This window comes from Toxorhynchites rutilus, chromosome 3 (genome assembly GCF_029784135.1).
Source record: "Toxorhynchites rutilus septentrionalis strain SRP chromosome 3, ASM2978413v1, whole genome shotgun sequence".
NCBI classification, from domain to species: Eukaryota; Metazoa; Arthropoda; class Insecta; order Diptera; family Culicidae; genus Toxorhynchites; species Toxorhynchites rutilus.
Genome location: NC_073746.1, coordinates 314,783,484 through 314,800,182, shown reverse-complemented (window position 1 = coordinate 314,800,182; position 16,699 = coordinate 314,783,484). Strand labels below are relative to the sequence as shown.

Below are 16,699 nucleotides of genomic sequence, written 5' to 3'. Positions count from 1 at the left end.
GCTGTCCCGTTTTGGCCAACGCAGCCTACACCGAGCGCCACAACAACGTGGCCCGTATTGTTCATCGACAACTGGCGCTCCAATGTGCTCTACTGGAAGACAACGTACCAAACTACCGGTACCTGCCTGCACCTGTCCTGGAAAATGACCGTTTCAAGCTGTACTGGGATCGCACTGTTCTGACCGACCTCTCGATCCACCACAACCGCCCAGATATAATGGTTTACGACAAGAGCGACCGCAAAGTCACCATCATCGATGTCGCTATTCCACTGAACCAGAATCTGGAGGAGACCCACGGTCGCAAAATCTGCAAGTACCGACCATTGGCCGTGGAGCTCAAGGAACTGTGGGGGCTAAGGGAGGTCCCAAGAATTGTTCCAGTCGTTCTCTCTGGAACTGGAATTGTCCCGAAGACACTTCTGGAAGCGCTAAAGGTGTTGAATATGGAGAAGGAATTGGCCGGCATCCAAAAGTCGGTCATCCTTAGCACCTGCGCGATTGTCCGACAATTTCTCGGTCAGGACTGAAACAGCACGAGCATGCAGATACGTGCATTCCGCAGAGCCTAGTCCCCCTTTGGCATTCAGAAGCCCGGGGGCAGGTGAAAATTCTGGCTAGGTTCGCCTAGTTAAGAAGTGAGATAAGTCTGCCAAAAAAGATAATTGATTGATGATTCATTCTTGCCCTCGCAAAACAATACACTTGCTGATCGTATGTCGCAATTTTTTTCTTGGTTTACATTGGTGGCTTGAAACTACTGGGAATATAACCACTTTTAGCATTTTGCGCTATTTTCAAAAGAAACGTTTCTGTTAATATTACTGGCCTCGAGAAGAGTTGCATAACTTTCTCATGCTCGAGAGAAGCGCAGCTGTCATCCTTAGTGGAGGAAGTTTTGCTACTGGCAAGCGAAACCTAATCGCATACAAAATTCCAGAACATTTACTTTCTTGGTGACTAAACAAGCGAAACAAACTCTTTTTGATAATAACAACCTAGAAAACATTATCAATGCTTCATTATGATCAATATTAGCGCAAATGTAATCCTAGTTGAAGGCAGTTTTACGACTGGCACGCGAACCCAAATAACTTATAACATTCCAGTAAGACATTTTTTTTTTGTCTGTATTATGGTGACTTTCAACTCGTTTGGCTGGTTCGTCACTTTTTACTTCCATTTTTGGAAGAATGTCGGGAGTGAGAATTGAACTCGTGACCTTTAGCGCGAGAAGAATGGATTTTACCACTACGCCAGATCGCCTCCTCAAAAGGCTGTGAAATTATCTTGCCATGTCTTTTTCCAATTCCGGTGATTTTTCCTTCAGAGTTCTATTTAAACGTAATAATTGTAGTCGGCGCCTTAACGTCTGCTTCGCCATAACGTCAGTTTAATGCATTGATGCATTCTCAAAGGCACCAACGAAGCCCATATGATGACGGAAAACAAACAATGTTAGCTGCTTGGAAAAAGACTGAATTATGCCACACAGCTTGTACTCTGCTGTAACACCCATCGATGCGAATTCGCTGATGAGTTTGTCAAGAGTCACCACCTTCACCACCAGCGGGGGGAGCTTGATTTTGGTTGCTGCCTGGGTAACGGCGTTTACATTTTCGACCGACGCGCCGAAATCGCATTCTTCGCTGTCATTCGATGCGGTGTCACACTCGCGAAGGCTCTGCTCAGTGCGAACGCTTTTCACTGCACCAACATCGCGTGCATCATTAGATGACGCTTGCCTCGAAATTTTATTGCACCTGGCAATGCGTTCGTTTTTTGCAGGGCTCGAGCCTTGATCATCACACACTACGCGAAGCGTCCAATTTATGACGCGGAAAGAAAAACACCCGATACGAATAACGCGAAAAATGAACAGAAAAACCAAACGACGATATCCAAGTTGGATTACCACTGGTGGGGTCCAATCTTAGATCGAAGCGCAGCGAAAGCAAAGTGAACTGGATTGCTCAACAGTCCGATGCCGAATGAAAGTCTGCCTACTACTACTAAAAGATATTTATTCAAGTATTCTTAAATCTAGTACAATTTTTAGTTTACATGTCAATTGATCAGCCTTGTGGGCCCGGCAACTTCGTTCAGATTGAATTTTGTTTTTAAGAATGTTTATAACAATGCATCGTTTGTAATCTAATTTACATATGAACCCGGAAGGAGGGAAATATAAAATTTTTAATTGGGAAAAATTTGATAACCTACCTAACTACAAAAATAAATAAAACTATGAGACTAGGTCCCGAATGAATACGTGCGGGGACCGCTGGCAAGACTCCCTGAATCTAGTCAGGATTATATTTCAATGAAACATCCCAGGATGCAATTAATCTTTCCCGCTCAATTCTCTTTCATTTCTCTCGTTTTCTTGAAGTGATGCCAGATCTACAACAATTTGACCGAGTATTGCAGGAATTCGCACTTGAAGATAAATCTTCAATCTTATTACGTTTCCGATAATGTTATGTAATGTGTTGATGTTGCTTCACATTGTATGAATGGATAATTAAAGGGATCATACATAGATGTATATTTATTCACGTCTGTCTTACATATCACAGCAGGATTTTCTCGGGAGCTGATCGGGACGACCGCAATTGTCTTGAATAAGGCGGGCCAGCCAGGACGGTTACGCATGAATTTGATAGAAGCGGATCGGGATGACCGCGATTTTTTATATCAACAGGAACCCAGAACGGCCACACAGAATGTCTTTTTCAGACAGCAGATCGGGATGACCGCGATTGTATTGATTAAGGGTGAACCAGAAGGGCTTACTCGGAAGCGGATCGGGATGAATGCGATTGTCTTGAATAAGGGCAAACCGGTAGAACAGCTAGGTATGATTTTGTTGGATGCAAATCGGGACGACCGTGCTTTGTAGAAATGGAAGTCAAATATTAGCGGGTCGGGACGACCGTATGAAAAAATGATAATGATACGTGCTCGGGAGGACTGTATGGAGAACAGAACTTGACTCGATATTTTTTAGTTAAACATCAATTAGCTACCACATCTCAAATGTGGTTCAAATGTTTTATGCGAAGAAAAATACACAATTCATATGCATTTGTTTTTTTTTTGTTTTTTTGACGTGGGACTACATCTAACTGGAGTATATGAGGGGTAAAATGAAAACCTAAACACAGAACATGCAGGAAAAAATGAAAGATTCCGAATGCTTATAACTCGAACATTTCTTACTGGATCGGAAAGATGTTTACATCAATTGATAGGGAATACTTCTACGCTTCTATCGCAATTAATAAAATGTTATTTTTCATTAGATAAACAATTGAATAACTGTAAAATGTTAAGCGTCATCTAAACGCTCCAACTGCCTCGTTTTGATTGGCCCGATTTACGGTTTCCCCAACACAGCCATGAAAACCAAGCAGCCTTGGGGAAATCAGCAGCATTGCAGCAGCATTACATGAAAGTATGGGGACTTTTGTTCTCACCGACATGTGTTCCCTAACACAGACTTCAAAACCAGGCATTGCAAATACATGAAAGTCGGAGATATTTTTGTCCCGATTGAAATGTGTCCCTAACACAGACTTTAGATACAAGGAGTGTGGGGAAATTGGCATTGCAAAATCATCCAAGTCGTGGGCATTTTCGTTCCGACTGAAATGTGTTTCCCTAACACAGACTTCAAATCCCTGGAGCGTGAGGAAATTGGCATTGCAAATCAAAACATTCTTTGTGTGGACACCGACTGGATAACATCGTTGCTGGACGAGCTGGTCGACAAGGGATCGAGTGCAATGAGGGTGGAGGTGTAGTGCAGGAGTAGAGTAAAGTTTTTCCAAGAGCCTTTCTCAAGGCTAGAGATGAATAAACTGAAAAAGTTTAAATTCTCTATAATCAAAAACCAAACCAAACCATTGCAAATACATCTAAGTCGGGGCATTTTTGTTCCGACTGAAATGTGTTTCCCTAACATAGACTTCAAAACCAAGATGTCATCATACCAAACGTAAAAGGACTGTCATTAAATTTACTTGTAACGAAGAACATAATCTATCACAATGCATGAATTGACCTTACATGGCATTATACAATCTTTTTACTCACAAAGCAAATATATCGAATTCAATCGAATTCGGAAATTTAATCAATACAAACAAATGATGGCTAAGCTAAGGTAGTCCCACGTCAACTTTGCGGTTATATCATAGATATAACCCACTCATTTATTTTATTCAATTCTTTTTTTTCAGAGAAGAGAGAAGATCTGTGATATGCCCAGTTCTGGCAACACGGGCATCGTCAGTTTAGCGATCAAGTGGGCTGCGCACTCGGCACATCATCCGCCATATTATCTGCAGGCGGACACCGTTCGGTTTCGGGCGGTCTCCGATTATCCCGCGTACGCTCAGGACACACAAGAATGACTTTTTAGTCCCAAGCGTCATTCAGTGTGTTCTTTGTGCAATTTCGCTGATTCCGGTCAATCACGGAGAGTAACGACGAAGTGTACACTCTACCCAAGCTCAAGCATAATTAGACTGGTAGGAAAAAATCGACAATGTTAATGTTGACCTGTGTCTGAAGAAAGCAATCTCCCGAAAGCGACTATCCGTCAGAACAACGGCCGGCCACGCATACATGAAGGATGGTTAAAAGATTCGGACTAGTCATCAAATGAATATCACCAAGCCGGTGAAAAACAGATTGTCCAATTATAATGGAATTACCTTCAAAGCGTTATCAACAAGTTATCGAGCGAAACAGCGCATATTTGATCTGAATTCTGAACATTCCAACAGTGCTAGATGGATCCTTCAATTTCAAGCAAAAAAAAATTTTTCTTACTACATCTTACATTAGTGGAGGAGTAACTTTGATTATCTCATAAACGGTGATTAACAGGAATTGTACCCTAACCCTCCTGCATTCCAAGCCGTTGCTATACACCCATACTCCATTACACATTCAATGGAAATGAGGAAGAGAAGCCGCCGACTCAAAAGTCAATTAGAATGCGTCGCTCCCTTCGACTGACGGTGAATTAATATTGATGCCCGCGACAGATAATGTCAAGTTGGATCTTGATATTATATAGCATTAATTCAGAAGCGAAAAGAAATGACTCCGATTGAAATACCAAGAAAAATGACGGCGAATCGATAGAATACCAAACCGAGGGGGTCCTGAAGCAGGTCACAAATCAAAACAGCACCTTATGCCCTATGCACCGATGTGAGTTCATCTGAGGCACAACTACAACTTCCTCCTCTACCCTATCGATGCTGCAGCAGCAGTATTTCCAGCGTTCATTATTAAAAGCTATAACTCGCCCCAAGGTCGTATTTTGTTCTCGCGCGACACTGTATTTCATCTGTAGCGCCGTCGTTGTCGACGTCGTCGTCGCCGCCGCCATCGTTTTGATGCTCGTTTGGCAAGTCTAGTCTCGGCCGGTGTATTCACAGCTTTTGTGTGTACTCCGCAAACAAGTCAAGTTCGAGCCCAGCCGCTCATGCACTGTCACGGTTACATAGTCGGTCATATGGACGGTTTTTTCCCCGCCGACAACAAAACAACTTCGAAACGGACTAGAATGCACCTGTTTTAATTATGTCCCATAAATCGGCTCCTGGTGCCGATAATGACACCCGTCGAGGGCGGAAGTGATCGTGCGGTCGATGAAAATGCACTTTTCCACTTTGGTCGAGATTTGGGGGTATCTCCAAAATTTGAAGCTTCGGGAAAACCACTCTCGTCTTCCTTGTTGTTGTCGAGCTTTTTTTTCTCGCGATCTAGGAGAAAAGAACGCGATTCCGTGATCGCAGATCGATCTCAATCTGTGTGAGCTGGCGTTTGCTTGTATTGGTAGTGAGCCACACAAATCACCTTCCACCAAGGTTCGATAATGTTCCAAAGCCCGCCGCAATCGGGCTATTGATGGATAGTCAAAACTTGTCACTTTGATTTGTGCAATATTCAAAGCTTTTAGTGCCTTAATCTGCTCACATTGTATATTGGAGTCTCTGTCGATTTCGGGGTCGGTTTCCGAGGCATTACCGCGGTTATTAATTATTGTTGCAAAAAAAAACTAAATCGTGATAATGAAGATAGATTAACTGCGCGCACATAATGCTAATGACACGTTATGCTTGCAACAGCAGACACCGCCCCCTCCCTGGCGTTGACGCCGTTGATGGTGACGATGGTGATGGACCGATTTTGTGTTTCTCCTACTACCCAAGAGTCACGATTTCCAGTGCGAATGGTGTCGCTCAGCCCCTCGCCAACTGCCAATTCTGGAACTGACTTTGCTCTCGACTGCGCACCGCTGCTGGAGGAGAGATGACAGATATTGCTGTGTGGCTGGCAAATTGTGCGCTTGGCTGCTAAATACCGCGAAGTTCTACTCAACGCACTGGGTCAAGGCTTTCCGCGCGACCAAGTTCGATCGAAAAAGTAGCACTTCAAGTATGGAACAGCTGACGCTGGCGCCAATGGTAGCGTCATACCGGCAGGCGGAAAAGACCCGGAAGAAGCGCGTAGGGGTTCATAAGAGCAGCATCCGATACTCTCGGAATGACTCAAAGTGTCTTCGCGTGATTGTGAAATACTTCCAGCGTGAATGTTTACCGTAGAGAGCCGTTTTGTAAGGTTAGAGAGCGGATATTGGTGTTGGCTCGATAGTGGTCTTTTGTTTGCTCGTTTCGGGGCTGCCTTTTAGGTGGGAAGAGCATTGGACGGCCTTGGATGGTGTCACGCAGCGTGAGCGAAACTATTTCGGGGCGCGGGTGACGCACATGGTAATTAAACGGTTAGTTGCCACATATGCGCTGTGATATGCAAAACAGTGCCGAAGTGGCTCCCGGTGGCATTCAGGTTTGAGGTTCATTACCACGACTGAATTTTATTTGTTTCATATGGATTTGTTAAGGTTTGAGTTAACTGTCCACAGGGGTTCGAAAAAAAGAGGCTATCAGTCAATGATTGAAGGTTTCAGATAGCTATTCGAGGAAGACGTCAGGGTCGAGATGGCGTGAATAGTATACTCACAGTGCAATGCAAAGCACATACGATATACCCGAAAATTTTCCGGACAGCAAATGCCGGAGCAAGTAGCGACTGGTTAAACATTCCTAATGAATCAACCAATTTTCAGGAATGGAATGACGAATCAAAAATACCAAGTTAATACCAATCTGATAAGAAACATGACTACTTTACAACGCAAAAATTTCGTTCTTGCATTCTACCCAATCACCGGACCTCGACCAAATATAACATTGTTGGGATCTTCCTGAGCGGAAAAGCCGGGAGCACACAGCACAGTGGGGCGACTCCATACAAAGGCTGGCCAAGCAAAAAAAAGTCAATCAATTGTTTCTGCATAATTTTGGGATGCTGAACACAAATCTGGCATCCATAAAGCACGTGATCCATTTTTCTTTTTGGATTTTATACCACTCTCTCCCCGTTGTTTTTTTACATACTTTTTAATATTTTTTTTTTTGATTTTTGGTCACAAGCAACCCCACTGGGCGTCCTTTCTATTGAATGAAAAAGAATATGTATTTCCTAGACGACCCCTAAAATCAAACAAATTCTGCTATAAATATATAAAAAATTTCTTTAGATTAGAAATTAAAACAGCCATCATCATTTTCTTGTTTTAAAACGGGTTTATTTAGCTTAATTTGTATGTTTGTATGTTTGTATGTTTGTATGTTTGTATGTTTGTATGTTTGTATGTTTGTATGTTTGTATGTTTGTATGTTTGTATGTTTGTATGTTTGTATGTTTGTATGTTTGTATGTTTGTATGTTTGTATGTTTGTATGTTTGTATGTTTGTATGTTTGTATGTTTGTATGTTTGTATGTTTGTATGTTTGTATGTTTGTATGTTTGTATGTTTGTATGTTTGTATGTTTGTATGTTTGTATGTTTGTATGTTTGTATGTTTGTATGTTTGTATGTTTGTATGTTTGTATGTTTGTATGTTTGTATGTTTGTATGTTTGTATGTTTGTATGTTTGTATGTTTGTATGTTTGTATGTTTGTATGTTTGTATGTTTGTATGTTTGTATGTTTGTATGTTTGTATGTTTGTATGTTTGTATGTTTGTATGTTTGTATGTTTGTATGTTTGTATGTTTGTATGTTTGTATGTTTGTATGTTTGTATGTTTGTATGTTTGTCTATAGCGGTTTACCACATTAAAAGAAATTTACCCCTTTCCTGTTGACCGATTGATCTGAAATTTGGAACACACCTTTATCTCTGCAGTCATTATAAAACTGCTTATTTAATTATTTTCAAAATCCAAGATGGCAGCCGCTACAAAATGGCAGATTACATATTTTCTCAAAACTCCAAAAGAGGGTCTGGTCAGCGCCCGGTTGATTTGACGGGGAATTGCTCTGTTTGCCGATGCCATTGTATGAGAATGAAGGGCAAACGCGAACATAGCTGCCACAAACACATGGATTTATTGATCAAAACCTTAAATCAGGTTAGGATATAATCCATATAAACTACTGATCGTATTTTTTTTTGTTCATCCATACTGAATTCAATATAAAAAATATATAGCATCAAAATTTGAATTCGCTAAAAAAAAATGGGTGGGTTATATCTATGATATAACCGCGAGGTTGACATGGGACTACCTTAGCTTAGCAATCATATATTTGTATTGATTACATTTTGACGTAGGACTACGTCTTTCATTTCTATACCGGGGTGTAAAATCAAAGTTTCGAAAACGAAAGCGTTACGCCGAAGACCGAGACTATTTTTTTCAAAATAGGCTATTGAAATCACCAATCGGTATATAGGCGAGCGCCGCTCGGAAATCCACTCAGTTCTAATTGAACAGCGATTGGAGCATGTTGTCGCTGTTATGGTGAAGCTCTTCATTTATCATGAAAGCGCGGATGAACGGTGTCACCAAGAGCCTGTTTGTGCACCTTAGGCCAGAAGGGAATCCATCAGGAGGAGAGTGATGCTACAAACGGTTCCCCGGGAAGATCTCGAAGCAGCCGCTACACACACACACATACACGCACGGAATTCTTTCCGTTTGGATCGAGAAAGATCCGGAAAATAATCTGCCAGTTCCTCTAGGAATTTAAAAATACATTCATGTGAAAGAGTTTATTTGAATGTTTTCTATCCATGTAACACTGTGACCAAATATGTTTCAATCAAGTGCTATTAACAGATGGTTATCGAGTTAGCATTAACCACTGGTGGGCTTCCAGTATCGAGGAAAATGTGGAAATATCTAATCGTTACTGAAAATAATCTGCCAGTTCCTCTGGGAATTTAAAATTACATTCATATGAAAGAGTTTATTTTAATGTTTTCTATCCATGTAACACTGTGACCAAATACATTAGGTTTTGTGATTTTTCAATCAATCGCAATCAACAGGATAGCTTCTGAAGATTATTCTTCCCCATCAGTAGGATATTTCCGTATCCAATATTGGATGCATAAAACCTTGTGCCTCCAACGTAACGCTCTCTTTTTCGAAGTTCTCCAAATATTCATTCATTCAGAATGAATTCAGATTTAACTTCATACAAATGATCTCTAAATCAACGATAGTCCTACGTCACCCTTGCGGTTATACCATAGATAAAAACCACTTCCTGTTTTTTATTGAATGAAACAATTTCCGAATTCAATTGAATCCAATATATTTGCTTCGTGAGTAAAAAGATTACATAATGCCATGTAAGGTCAATTCATGAATTGTGATAGATTAGGTTCTTCGTTACAAGTAATTTTAATGACAGTCCTTTTACGTTTGGTATGATGACACCTTGTGGAGTAGCCAGATCCCGAAAAAAGACTGAAAAACCCGGAAAAAATGCGATCGGTAAGACGAATGAAACAACACGCTTGCGAATTAGTTCACAGTTAAATTCAATATAATATAATGCATTGATATGAAACAATAGCTGGTATATTGGATGCTGCGTGGTACAATTGTCCGACAGTGAGTCGAAAAGGGGACGTCCAGAGATGTCGCTCGAACATAAGCCGCCCACCAAAGTCCCTTCGGGAGTTTCAGATCGTAGCCTTCTTGGAACATATTCATCGTGATCCAACGGTATAGCCTTTATCTTCCTGATGTCACGCCGAGTAGTACCAGATGCTGTTCGGACTGATACCACTCTGATTCGCCCTGGGAAAGTTTCTGTGATTCTACCCGTAGGCCATTGCTTTGGCTTAGAATTGTCATCCACCAGAAGAACGAAGTCTCCGACCGAAACATTTTGCGATGGTCGTTGCCATTTCGACATCCGCTGCAAGGAACGCACGTACTCTGTCTGCCATCTGCTACGGAATTCTTGTGAGAGGCGCTGAATGAACTGCCAACGTGATAGCGATGAATTTTGCCGCTCCAGTAAGTTAACTTCAGGAACGGTGGTGAGCGCCCGACCAATGAGAAGATGAGCAGGGGTGAGAGGCTGTGCATCCATTGGTCTGTTGGAGATCGGTGTGAGAGGTCTTGAGTTCATGGTGGCTGAGATTTGAGCGATTAGCGTGGACAGTTCCTCGAAAGTGAAGATGTAATTTTTGGTTATCTTCGACAAATGCTGCTTAGCAACCTTGATTGCGGATTCCCATAATCCGCCATGGTGTGGAGACCGAGGTGGGATGAAATTCCACTCCACTCCCTTGTCGGTCAGAAAGTCAGTGACTTGATCGTTGTGTAAAGAAGAGTTGAGCTGCACGTACATTTCTCGAAATTGTTTAGCTGTCGAGCGAAAATTGGTTGCATTGTCCGAAAACATTTTCGACGGCAATCCGTAGCGGCTGGAGAAGCGAGTGAATGCTGCCAGGAAAGCAGCAGTTGTAAGTTCACACACGGCTTCCATGTGCACGGCCTTTGTTGTAAAGCAAATGAAAAGTGCGATATATCCCTTACTTTGGTTTGCACCTCTTGTCCTACGTCCAACAATGCTGACCGGACCGGCATAGTCCACGCCAGTAATAGCAAATGGTGGATTTGGTTGCACTCGTTCAGATGGCAGCTGACCCATTTGTTGATTCTTCGACGTTGGCTTAATGCGAGCACACCTCACACATTGACGATAAATTTTCCTTGCTGCACTTGCACCACTGATGATCCAGAATCGCCTACGTGACACGGCCAGGAGTGTTTGGGGACCACAATGGTGATGCACAATGTGCTCATGGTTCAAAATATATGATGTGAGGATAGAATGTCGAGGTATTAATATAGGGTGCCGTACGTCGTAGCTAAGGCCTGATTGTTGAAGCCGGCCGCCCACCCTGAGCACTCCATTTTCGTCCAAGAATGGTTTGAGTTGGTGCAAACTGCTGTGAGAGCTGACCTCACGTTGATGTCGCAAACAATCAAGTTCTTCTTGGGAATGTTTTTGCTGAGTGTGACGAATGTAAACTGTTTGAGCTCGATCCAGCTCACGTGGTAAGAGACGAGACGTCGATCGAGAGCCCCTGGAACTCAACCGAAGAATACGAGCAGTGACCCGAAGCAGCATTTGGAAATCGGGATAACATCGCGCCATTACTCCATCGAGAAAGTCGTTTTCGTAGGTAGTGATGAGAGAGACAACAATTGCTCTTTGTTCCCTATCAATATTCTGATGGTCAGCGTTGGTTAGCATAGGGAGGTCGATTGTATCACCTTGCTCTCCCATTGTGCTCCAGGATAATGGTCCATCCACCACAGGGAGTTATGGTGAATTTGCTCTGGCGATGCTCAACGCGAAATAAGATCTGCGGGATTATTTTCCGAGGCGATGTGACTCCAATTGGCAGCCGGTAGGTGAGTAGTGATTTCTGCCACCCGGTTGGCAACAAAGGTTTTCCAGCGAGACGCACCTCCGTTCAGCCAAGCCAGCACAACATTTGAATCAACCCATGCTCGTACCTCATAGAGGGGTTGATTGATGGCGTTGGTTACGTTGTTGATTAGACGTGAGAGGATCACTGCTGCACATAACTCCAATCGTGGCAGCGTCATTCTTCTATTCCCAATTGGTGCAATCTTGGACTTTGCGCACAGAAGATTAGAGCTATAATTATCAGCATCGTCCACTGCTCGGATGTATATGCAGGCACCCATGGCTCGCTCGGATGCATCACTGTAGCCGTGTAGGAAGATGCGCGACGTTCTGTTGATGCCAATTACTCGTCTAGGAACCTGAAATGAATTGAGAAGCGCCAGATTTTGTACGAAAACTTGCCAGATATTAGTCAACTCACCGGGGGGAATAACATCCCAGTCCACCTTCAGTTCCCACAAACGTTGCATCAATAGCTTTGCTTGGATGATGATAGGCGCGAGCAGGCCGAGCGGGTTGAAGAGGCTAGCAATGTTCGAAAGAATGATGCGCTTTGTGGGCTGAAGGATCTTGGGTGATCGAATGCTGAACAGAAATTCGTCACTACACGGCTGCCAGTGGATTCCGAGAGCCTTGATGGTGTTGGGTTCGTTGATCTCGATAGGGATTTTCATTTCGAGGTCCTCTTCAGGGACGCCTTCCAGCGCCTCGGGACTATTAGAAGCCCACTTCCGCAGATGGAATCCTCCAGCAGACAAAATACTGGAAAGTTCTTGCGAAGTTTTATGGCTTCATCTACGGAATCAGCACCAGTCAGTACGTCATCAACGTAAATTCCTTTTAAAGCCTTCGTAACGGTGTCCGGGAATTGATATTGATGAGAGAGTAGAAGCTGTTGTACGCATTTTGTAGCCAAATACGATGCGCTTTTGGTACCATAAGTGACCGTATTCAAACAATATTCTTGAATCGGCTCGTCCTTGGACCAGCGCCACAAAATTCGTATGCAGTTTCGATCGTCATCATGGAGGAGTACCATTCTGTACATTTGTTTAACATCACCCGCGAGTACTACCGTTGGGAACCGGAACCGGAGAAGGATCGGATGAAGGATCGTTAAGAGACTTGCCACTGCTCGTTTTGGCTGAGGCGTCGTAGACGACTCGGCACTTCGTCGTCGTACTATCCTCCTTCACAACGCAATGACGTGGAAGAAAAACACAGTTTTCCGAACCAGAGATAGTGGCGGGACTCATATGCCCGAGATCGATGTATTCTCGCATGAACGAAAAGTATTGTTGTTTTAAATCAGCATTTCTTTCCAATTTGCGCTCGAGGTGGAGTAATCTTTTTTCAGCAATGTCTCTCGATTTACCGAGAGAAGTGGGGCTTTCCGAGTATGGAAGTCGAACAACGAATTTTCCGTTACCTTCACGGAATGTATGTTTAGCGAAATGCTCTTCGCAAAGGATCTCCTCGTCGTTTAGGTGCGGAGAAAGATTCGTGTACTCCTCCAACTCCCAGAATTTGCGGAGTTGATCGGAGAGTGTATTTTTGGACGCTGTTAATAAACACGACGGAGCATAGGCGTCTGATTGAATGCCACCATCTTTGTAGCCACCAGAAACTACCCATCCTAGCTTGGTATTTTGGAGAACCGGAAGTCCGTCGTCTGATCCAAGTTTGATTGTTCCCGGTTCGAGCAACTGGAAAAAAAGCTTATTGCCGAGAAGCATACATATTTTTCCTGGATGGTGAAACTGGGGATCAGCCAACGGAATCGATCCAGGAATTGGCCAATCCTTAGTGTTGATCGGTCTAATCGGGAGATCGGAAGTAAGTCGTTCCAGAATTATGCACGGTACTACGATAATTGGAGCAATGTGAAGCAAACGTAACCAGTGCTCCTTTGCTCGCGTGCCCGGATGTATCAGCAATACCACCGAACTCGAAGTCTACTTCAGTTGTAGGAAGACCCAATTTCTGGCATAGATCCTGAGTAATGTGGCTGGTGTGGGAAGCACCATCAAGCACAGCTCTACAAGCATGTGGACGCCCAAACTTGTCGAAGACATGTATAGTTGCAGTCAGAAGAAGAACGTTAGTGTCCATGAAGTCAGTTGCTGGACCAACGGATGCGATTGGCGTTTGCGACATCGAATACGAACCAGAAGGACTGATTGTTGCCGCTGTGACGTGAACGGGAGTTGAGTCGACCTTTGATTGGAGGGCCTCGTGAAGGTGAGTGTGATGAGGAAGATTGCATTTTCGGCAATTTCCGGACTGGCAAGGCTCGCCGAAATGTTGCTTCAGGCAGTTCTCGCAGAGGTTCTGCCTACGGATAAAATGGAGTCGATCATCGGCGCTTGCATGCAGAAACTTACCACATTGATACAATGTAAGCGGTGATTTTGCACAAAAAACGCACATTGAATGAGAGAAGTGATGCCCGGTGGTGACGAGAGCTGTTGGTCCAGGTTTGTTAATCCAGGTAGTAGAAGGTTTGCTTGGTAGAACCGTATTTGCCACCAGTTTCTTCGCACGACTCGGTTGAACGGACTTCAGTGCGCAACTTTGCGCATCCACAAACTTCAGAAACTTATCCAAAGTTATATCTTCATTTGAGCTCTGATCTTTTCTGACACCACAACTGCTTACTTTCGGCATCCAGTTTCTCGACTAAGATGTACACAGCAGCCATATCTCCCGTCCTTCTTGGTTCATTGCTGCTAACGCTCGAATGATCTCATCCGACACATCATGTAGGGAGCGCAAACCCGCAGCTGACGGTGACGTTAAAGACGGTTGACTCAAGAATCGATGAATGTGTTGAGCGGCAATTTCTAGCGGTTTGTCATGTCTATTCTTCAATTTAGCAAGGGCGGGAGCGTAGTTCACGTCCTCTATACGGAGGTGGATATCAGAGTTGCGGCTGCTCCGACAAGATTTGTCTTGAGGAAATAAAGTTTCTGGCTATCCCGCAGAGCTGCGTTCTGGTGTACTGCACTGTCGAAAAGGTCGAAAAACGAAGGCCATTCGAGAATGTTGCCTCCAAACGTAGGCATATTCATTCGAGGGAGTTTGACATCGGTGTGTGGAGTGGCATTTTGTGCAGCAACCGTTGATGAACTACTGCTTGCATGAGTTGCCATGTTGAAATTATTGGAAATCAATCGAATGAATTCTGCTTGTTGCTGTGCCAGCTGTTCAATGGCAGTGACGCCATCTTGTGATGCTATCTCGTTGCGAGTTGAAGAGGAATCGAACCGTTTTCTAAGTTTTAAGAGAGTATTTTTCAGTGGAGTGAAAATACCCTCGAATTCAGCCTGATGCTCCAGGATTTCTTCCATCTCTTCATCCTTGCAACTGTCTACGGTTCGCTTGTGAACAGAGAGATAAGCCGTCCAAATCTCCACAATATTATCCAGCTCGGTCTGGATGTCAACGTCATCGATATCTTTCCTACTCTGAAGCTTTTGAACATTTTGCGACGCTCGGTTCAAACGTGCTTCCAACGATTTGCTTTCACGTAGAAACTTGTCCTTGTTGGATATACAAAACGATTTTTAATTTCAAAATCACACTTTCACCGAGAAAGTCCTTTCCGGAGGTGATATTCCAACCTCACAATGGCACTCACTATTGCGAATCGCGGCGTGGTGATAAAATGCGTATAAATGCACTTCAACTTCAACCTGATCCGGTTCGAAGGACCATTTCTGGAGTAGCCAGAGCCCGAAAAAAGACTGAAAAACCCGGGAAAAATGCGATCGGTAAGACGAATGAAACAACACGCTTGCGACTTAGTTCACAGTTAAATTCAATATAATATAATGCTTTGATATGAGACAATAGCTGGGATGCTGCTTGGTACAATTGTCCGACAGTTAGTCGAAAAGGGGACATCCAGAGATGTCGCTCGAACACCTTGGTTTAGAAGTCTATATTAGGTAAACACATTTCAGTCGGAACAAAAATGCCCCGACTTGCATGTATTTGCAATGCCAATTTCTCCAGACACCTTGGTTCTTAAGTCTCTTTTGGGGAAAATATTTCAGTTGGAACAAAAATGCCCCCGACTTGGATGAATTTGCAATTTCAATTCCCCCACGCTTCATGGATTTGAAGTCTGTTAGGGAAACACATATCAGTCGGAACAAAAAAGCCCCCGACTTGCATGAATTTGCAATTTCAATTTCCCCACGCTCCCTAAATTTAAAGTCTGTGTTAGGGAAACACATTTCAGCCGAAACAAAAATGCCCCCGACATTCATGTATTTGCTATATTAGAGACGAATGAACTGCAAATTTTAAAGCCTCTTAAAAACAAAGAATCAATCAATCAATCAATCAATGTATTTGCAATGCCGATTGCTCCAACGCTGCTTGGTTTTGAAGTCTGTGTTAGGGAACACATTTCGGTGAGATCAAAAATCCCCATACTTTCATGTATTTGCGATGCCGATTTCCCCAAGGCTGCTTGGTTGTGATGACTTTGCGGGGGAAACCGTAGATCGAGCCAATCAAAACGAGGCAGTTAGGGCGTTTAGATAACGCCTTTTACAGTTATTCTTTTGTTTATCTAAAGAAAAATAACATTCTATTAATTGCGATAGGAGCGTAGAAATATTCACTATCAATTGATGCAAACATCTTTCCGATCCAGTAAGAAATGTTCGAGTTATAAGCATGCGGAATTTTTCATTTTTTCCTGCATGTTCTTTGTTTAGGTTTTCATTTTACCCCCCATATACTCCGGTTAGACGTAGTCCCACGTCAAAATATAGATGGTTGTGTCTAGGACACAGCCGCAGTGCTGACGTGTGACTACGTATTCTTTCATTAAATGCATTTGTTTATCACGTAGGT

The 16,699-nt window shown here is 43.2% G+C and overlaps 4 protein-coding genes across 6 annotated transcripts in view; 1 reads left to right on the top strand and 3 right to left on the bottom strand.

Annotated features, from left to right (window-relative positions):
- The window catches only part of LOC129774885 (inverted formin-2), a 215,366-nt gene that overhangs the window by 57,282 nt on the left and 141,385 nt on the right, over positions 1-16,699 (top strand). The gene's annotated exons all lie outside the window — the stretch shown is intronic.
- On the bottom strand, positions 5,596-11,683 carry LOC129774457 (uncharacterized). The gene is made up of 2 exons (XM_055778196.1): positions 10,204-11,683; positions 5,596-5,783 (listed from the first exon to the last, which is right to left on the bottom strand). The coding sequence occupies exons 1-2, from the start codon at positions 11,681-11,683 to the stop codon at positions 5,596-5,598; spliced, it is 1,668 nt and encodes a 555-aa protein (XP_055634171.1).
- LOC129774456 (uncharacterized) lies at positions 11,746-12,504 on the bottom strand. Its single transcript, XM_055778195.1, has one exon. The coding sequence runs from the start codon at positions 12,502-12,504 to the stop codon at positions 11,746-11,748; it is 759 nt and encodes a 252-aa protein (XP_055634170.1).
- LOC129774455 (uncharacterized) lies at positions 12,889-14,219 on the bottom strand. The gene is made up of 3 exons (XM_055778194.1): positions 14,215-14,219; positions 13,725-14,165; positions 12,889-13,648 (listed from the first exon to the last, which is right to left on the bottom strand). The coding sequence occupies exons 1-3, from the start codon at positions 14,217-14,219 to the stop codon at positions 12,889-12,891; spliced, it is 1,206 nt and encodes a 401-aa protein (XP_055634169.1).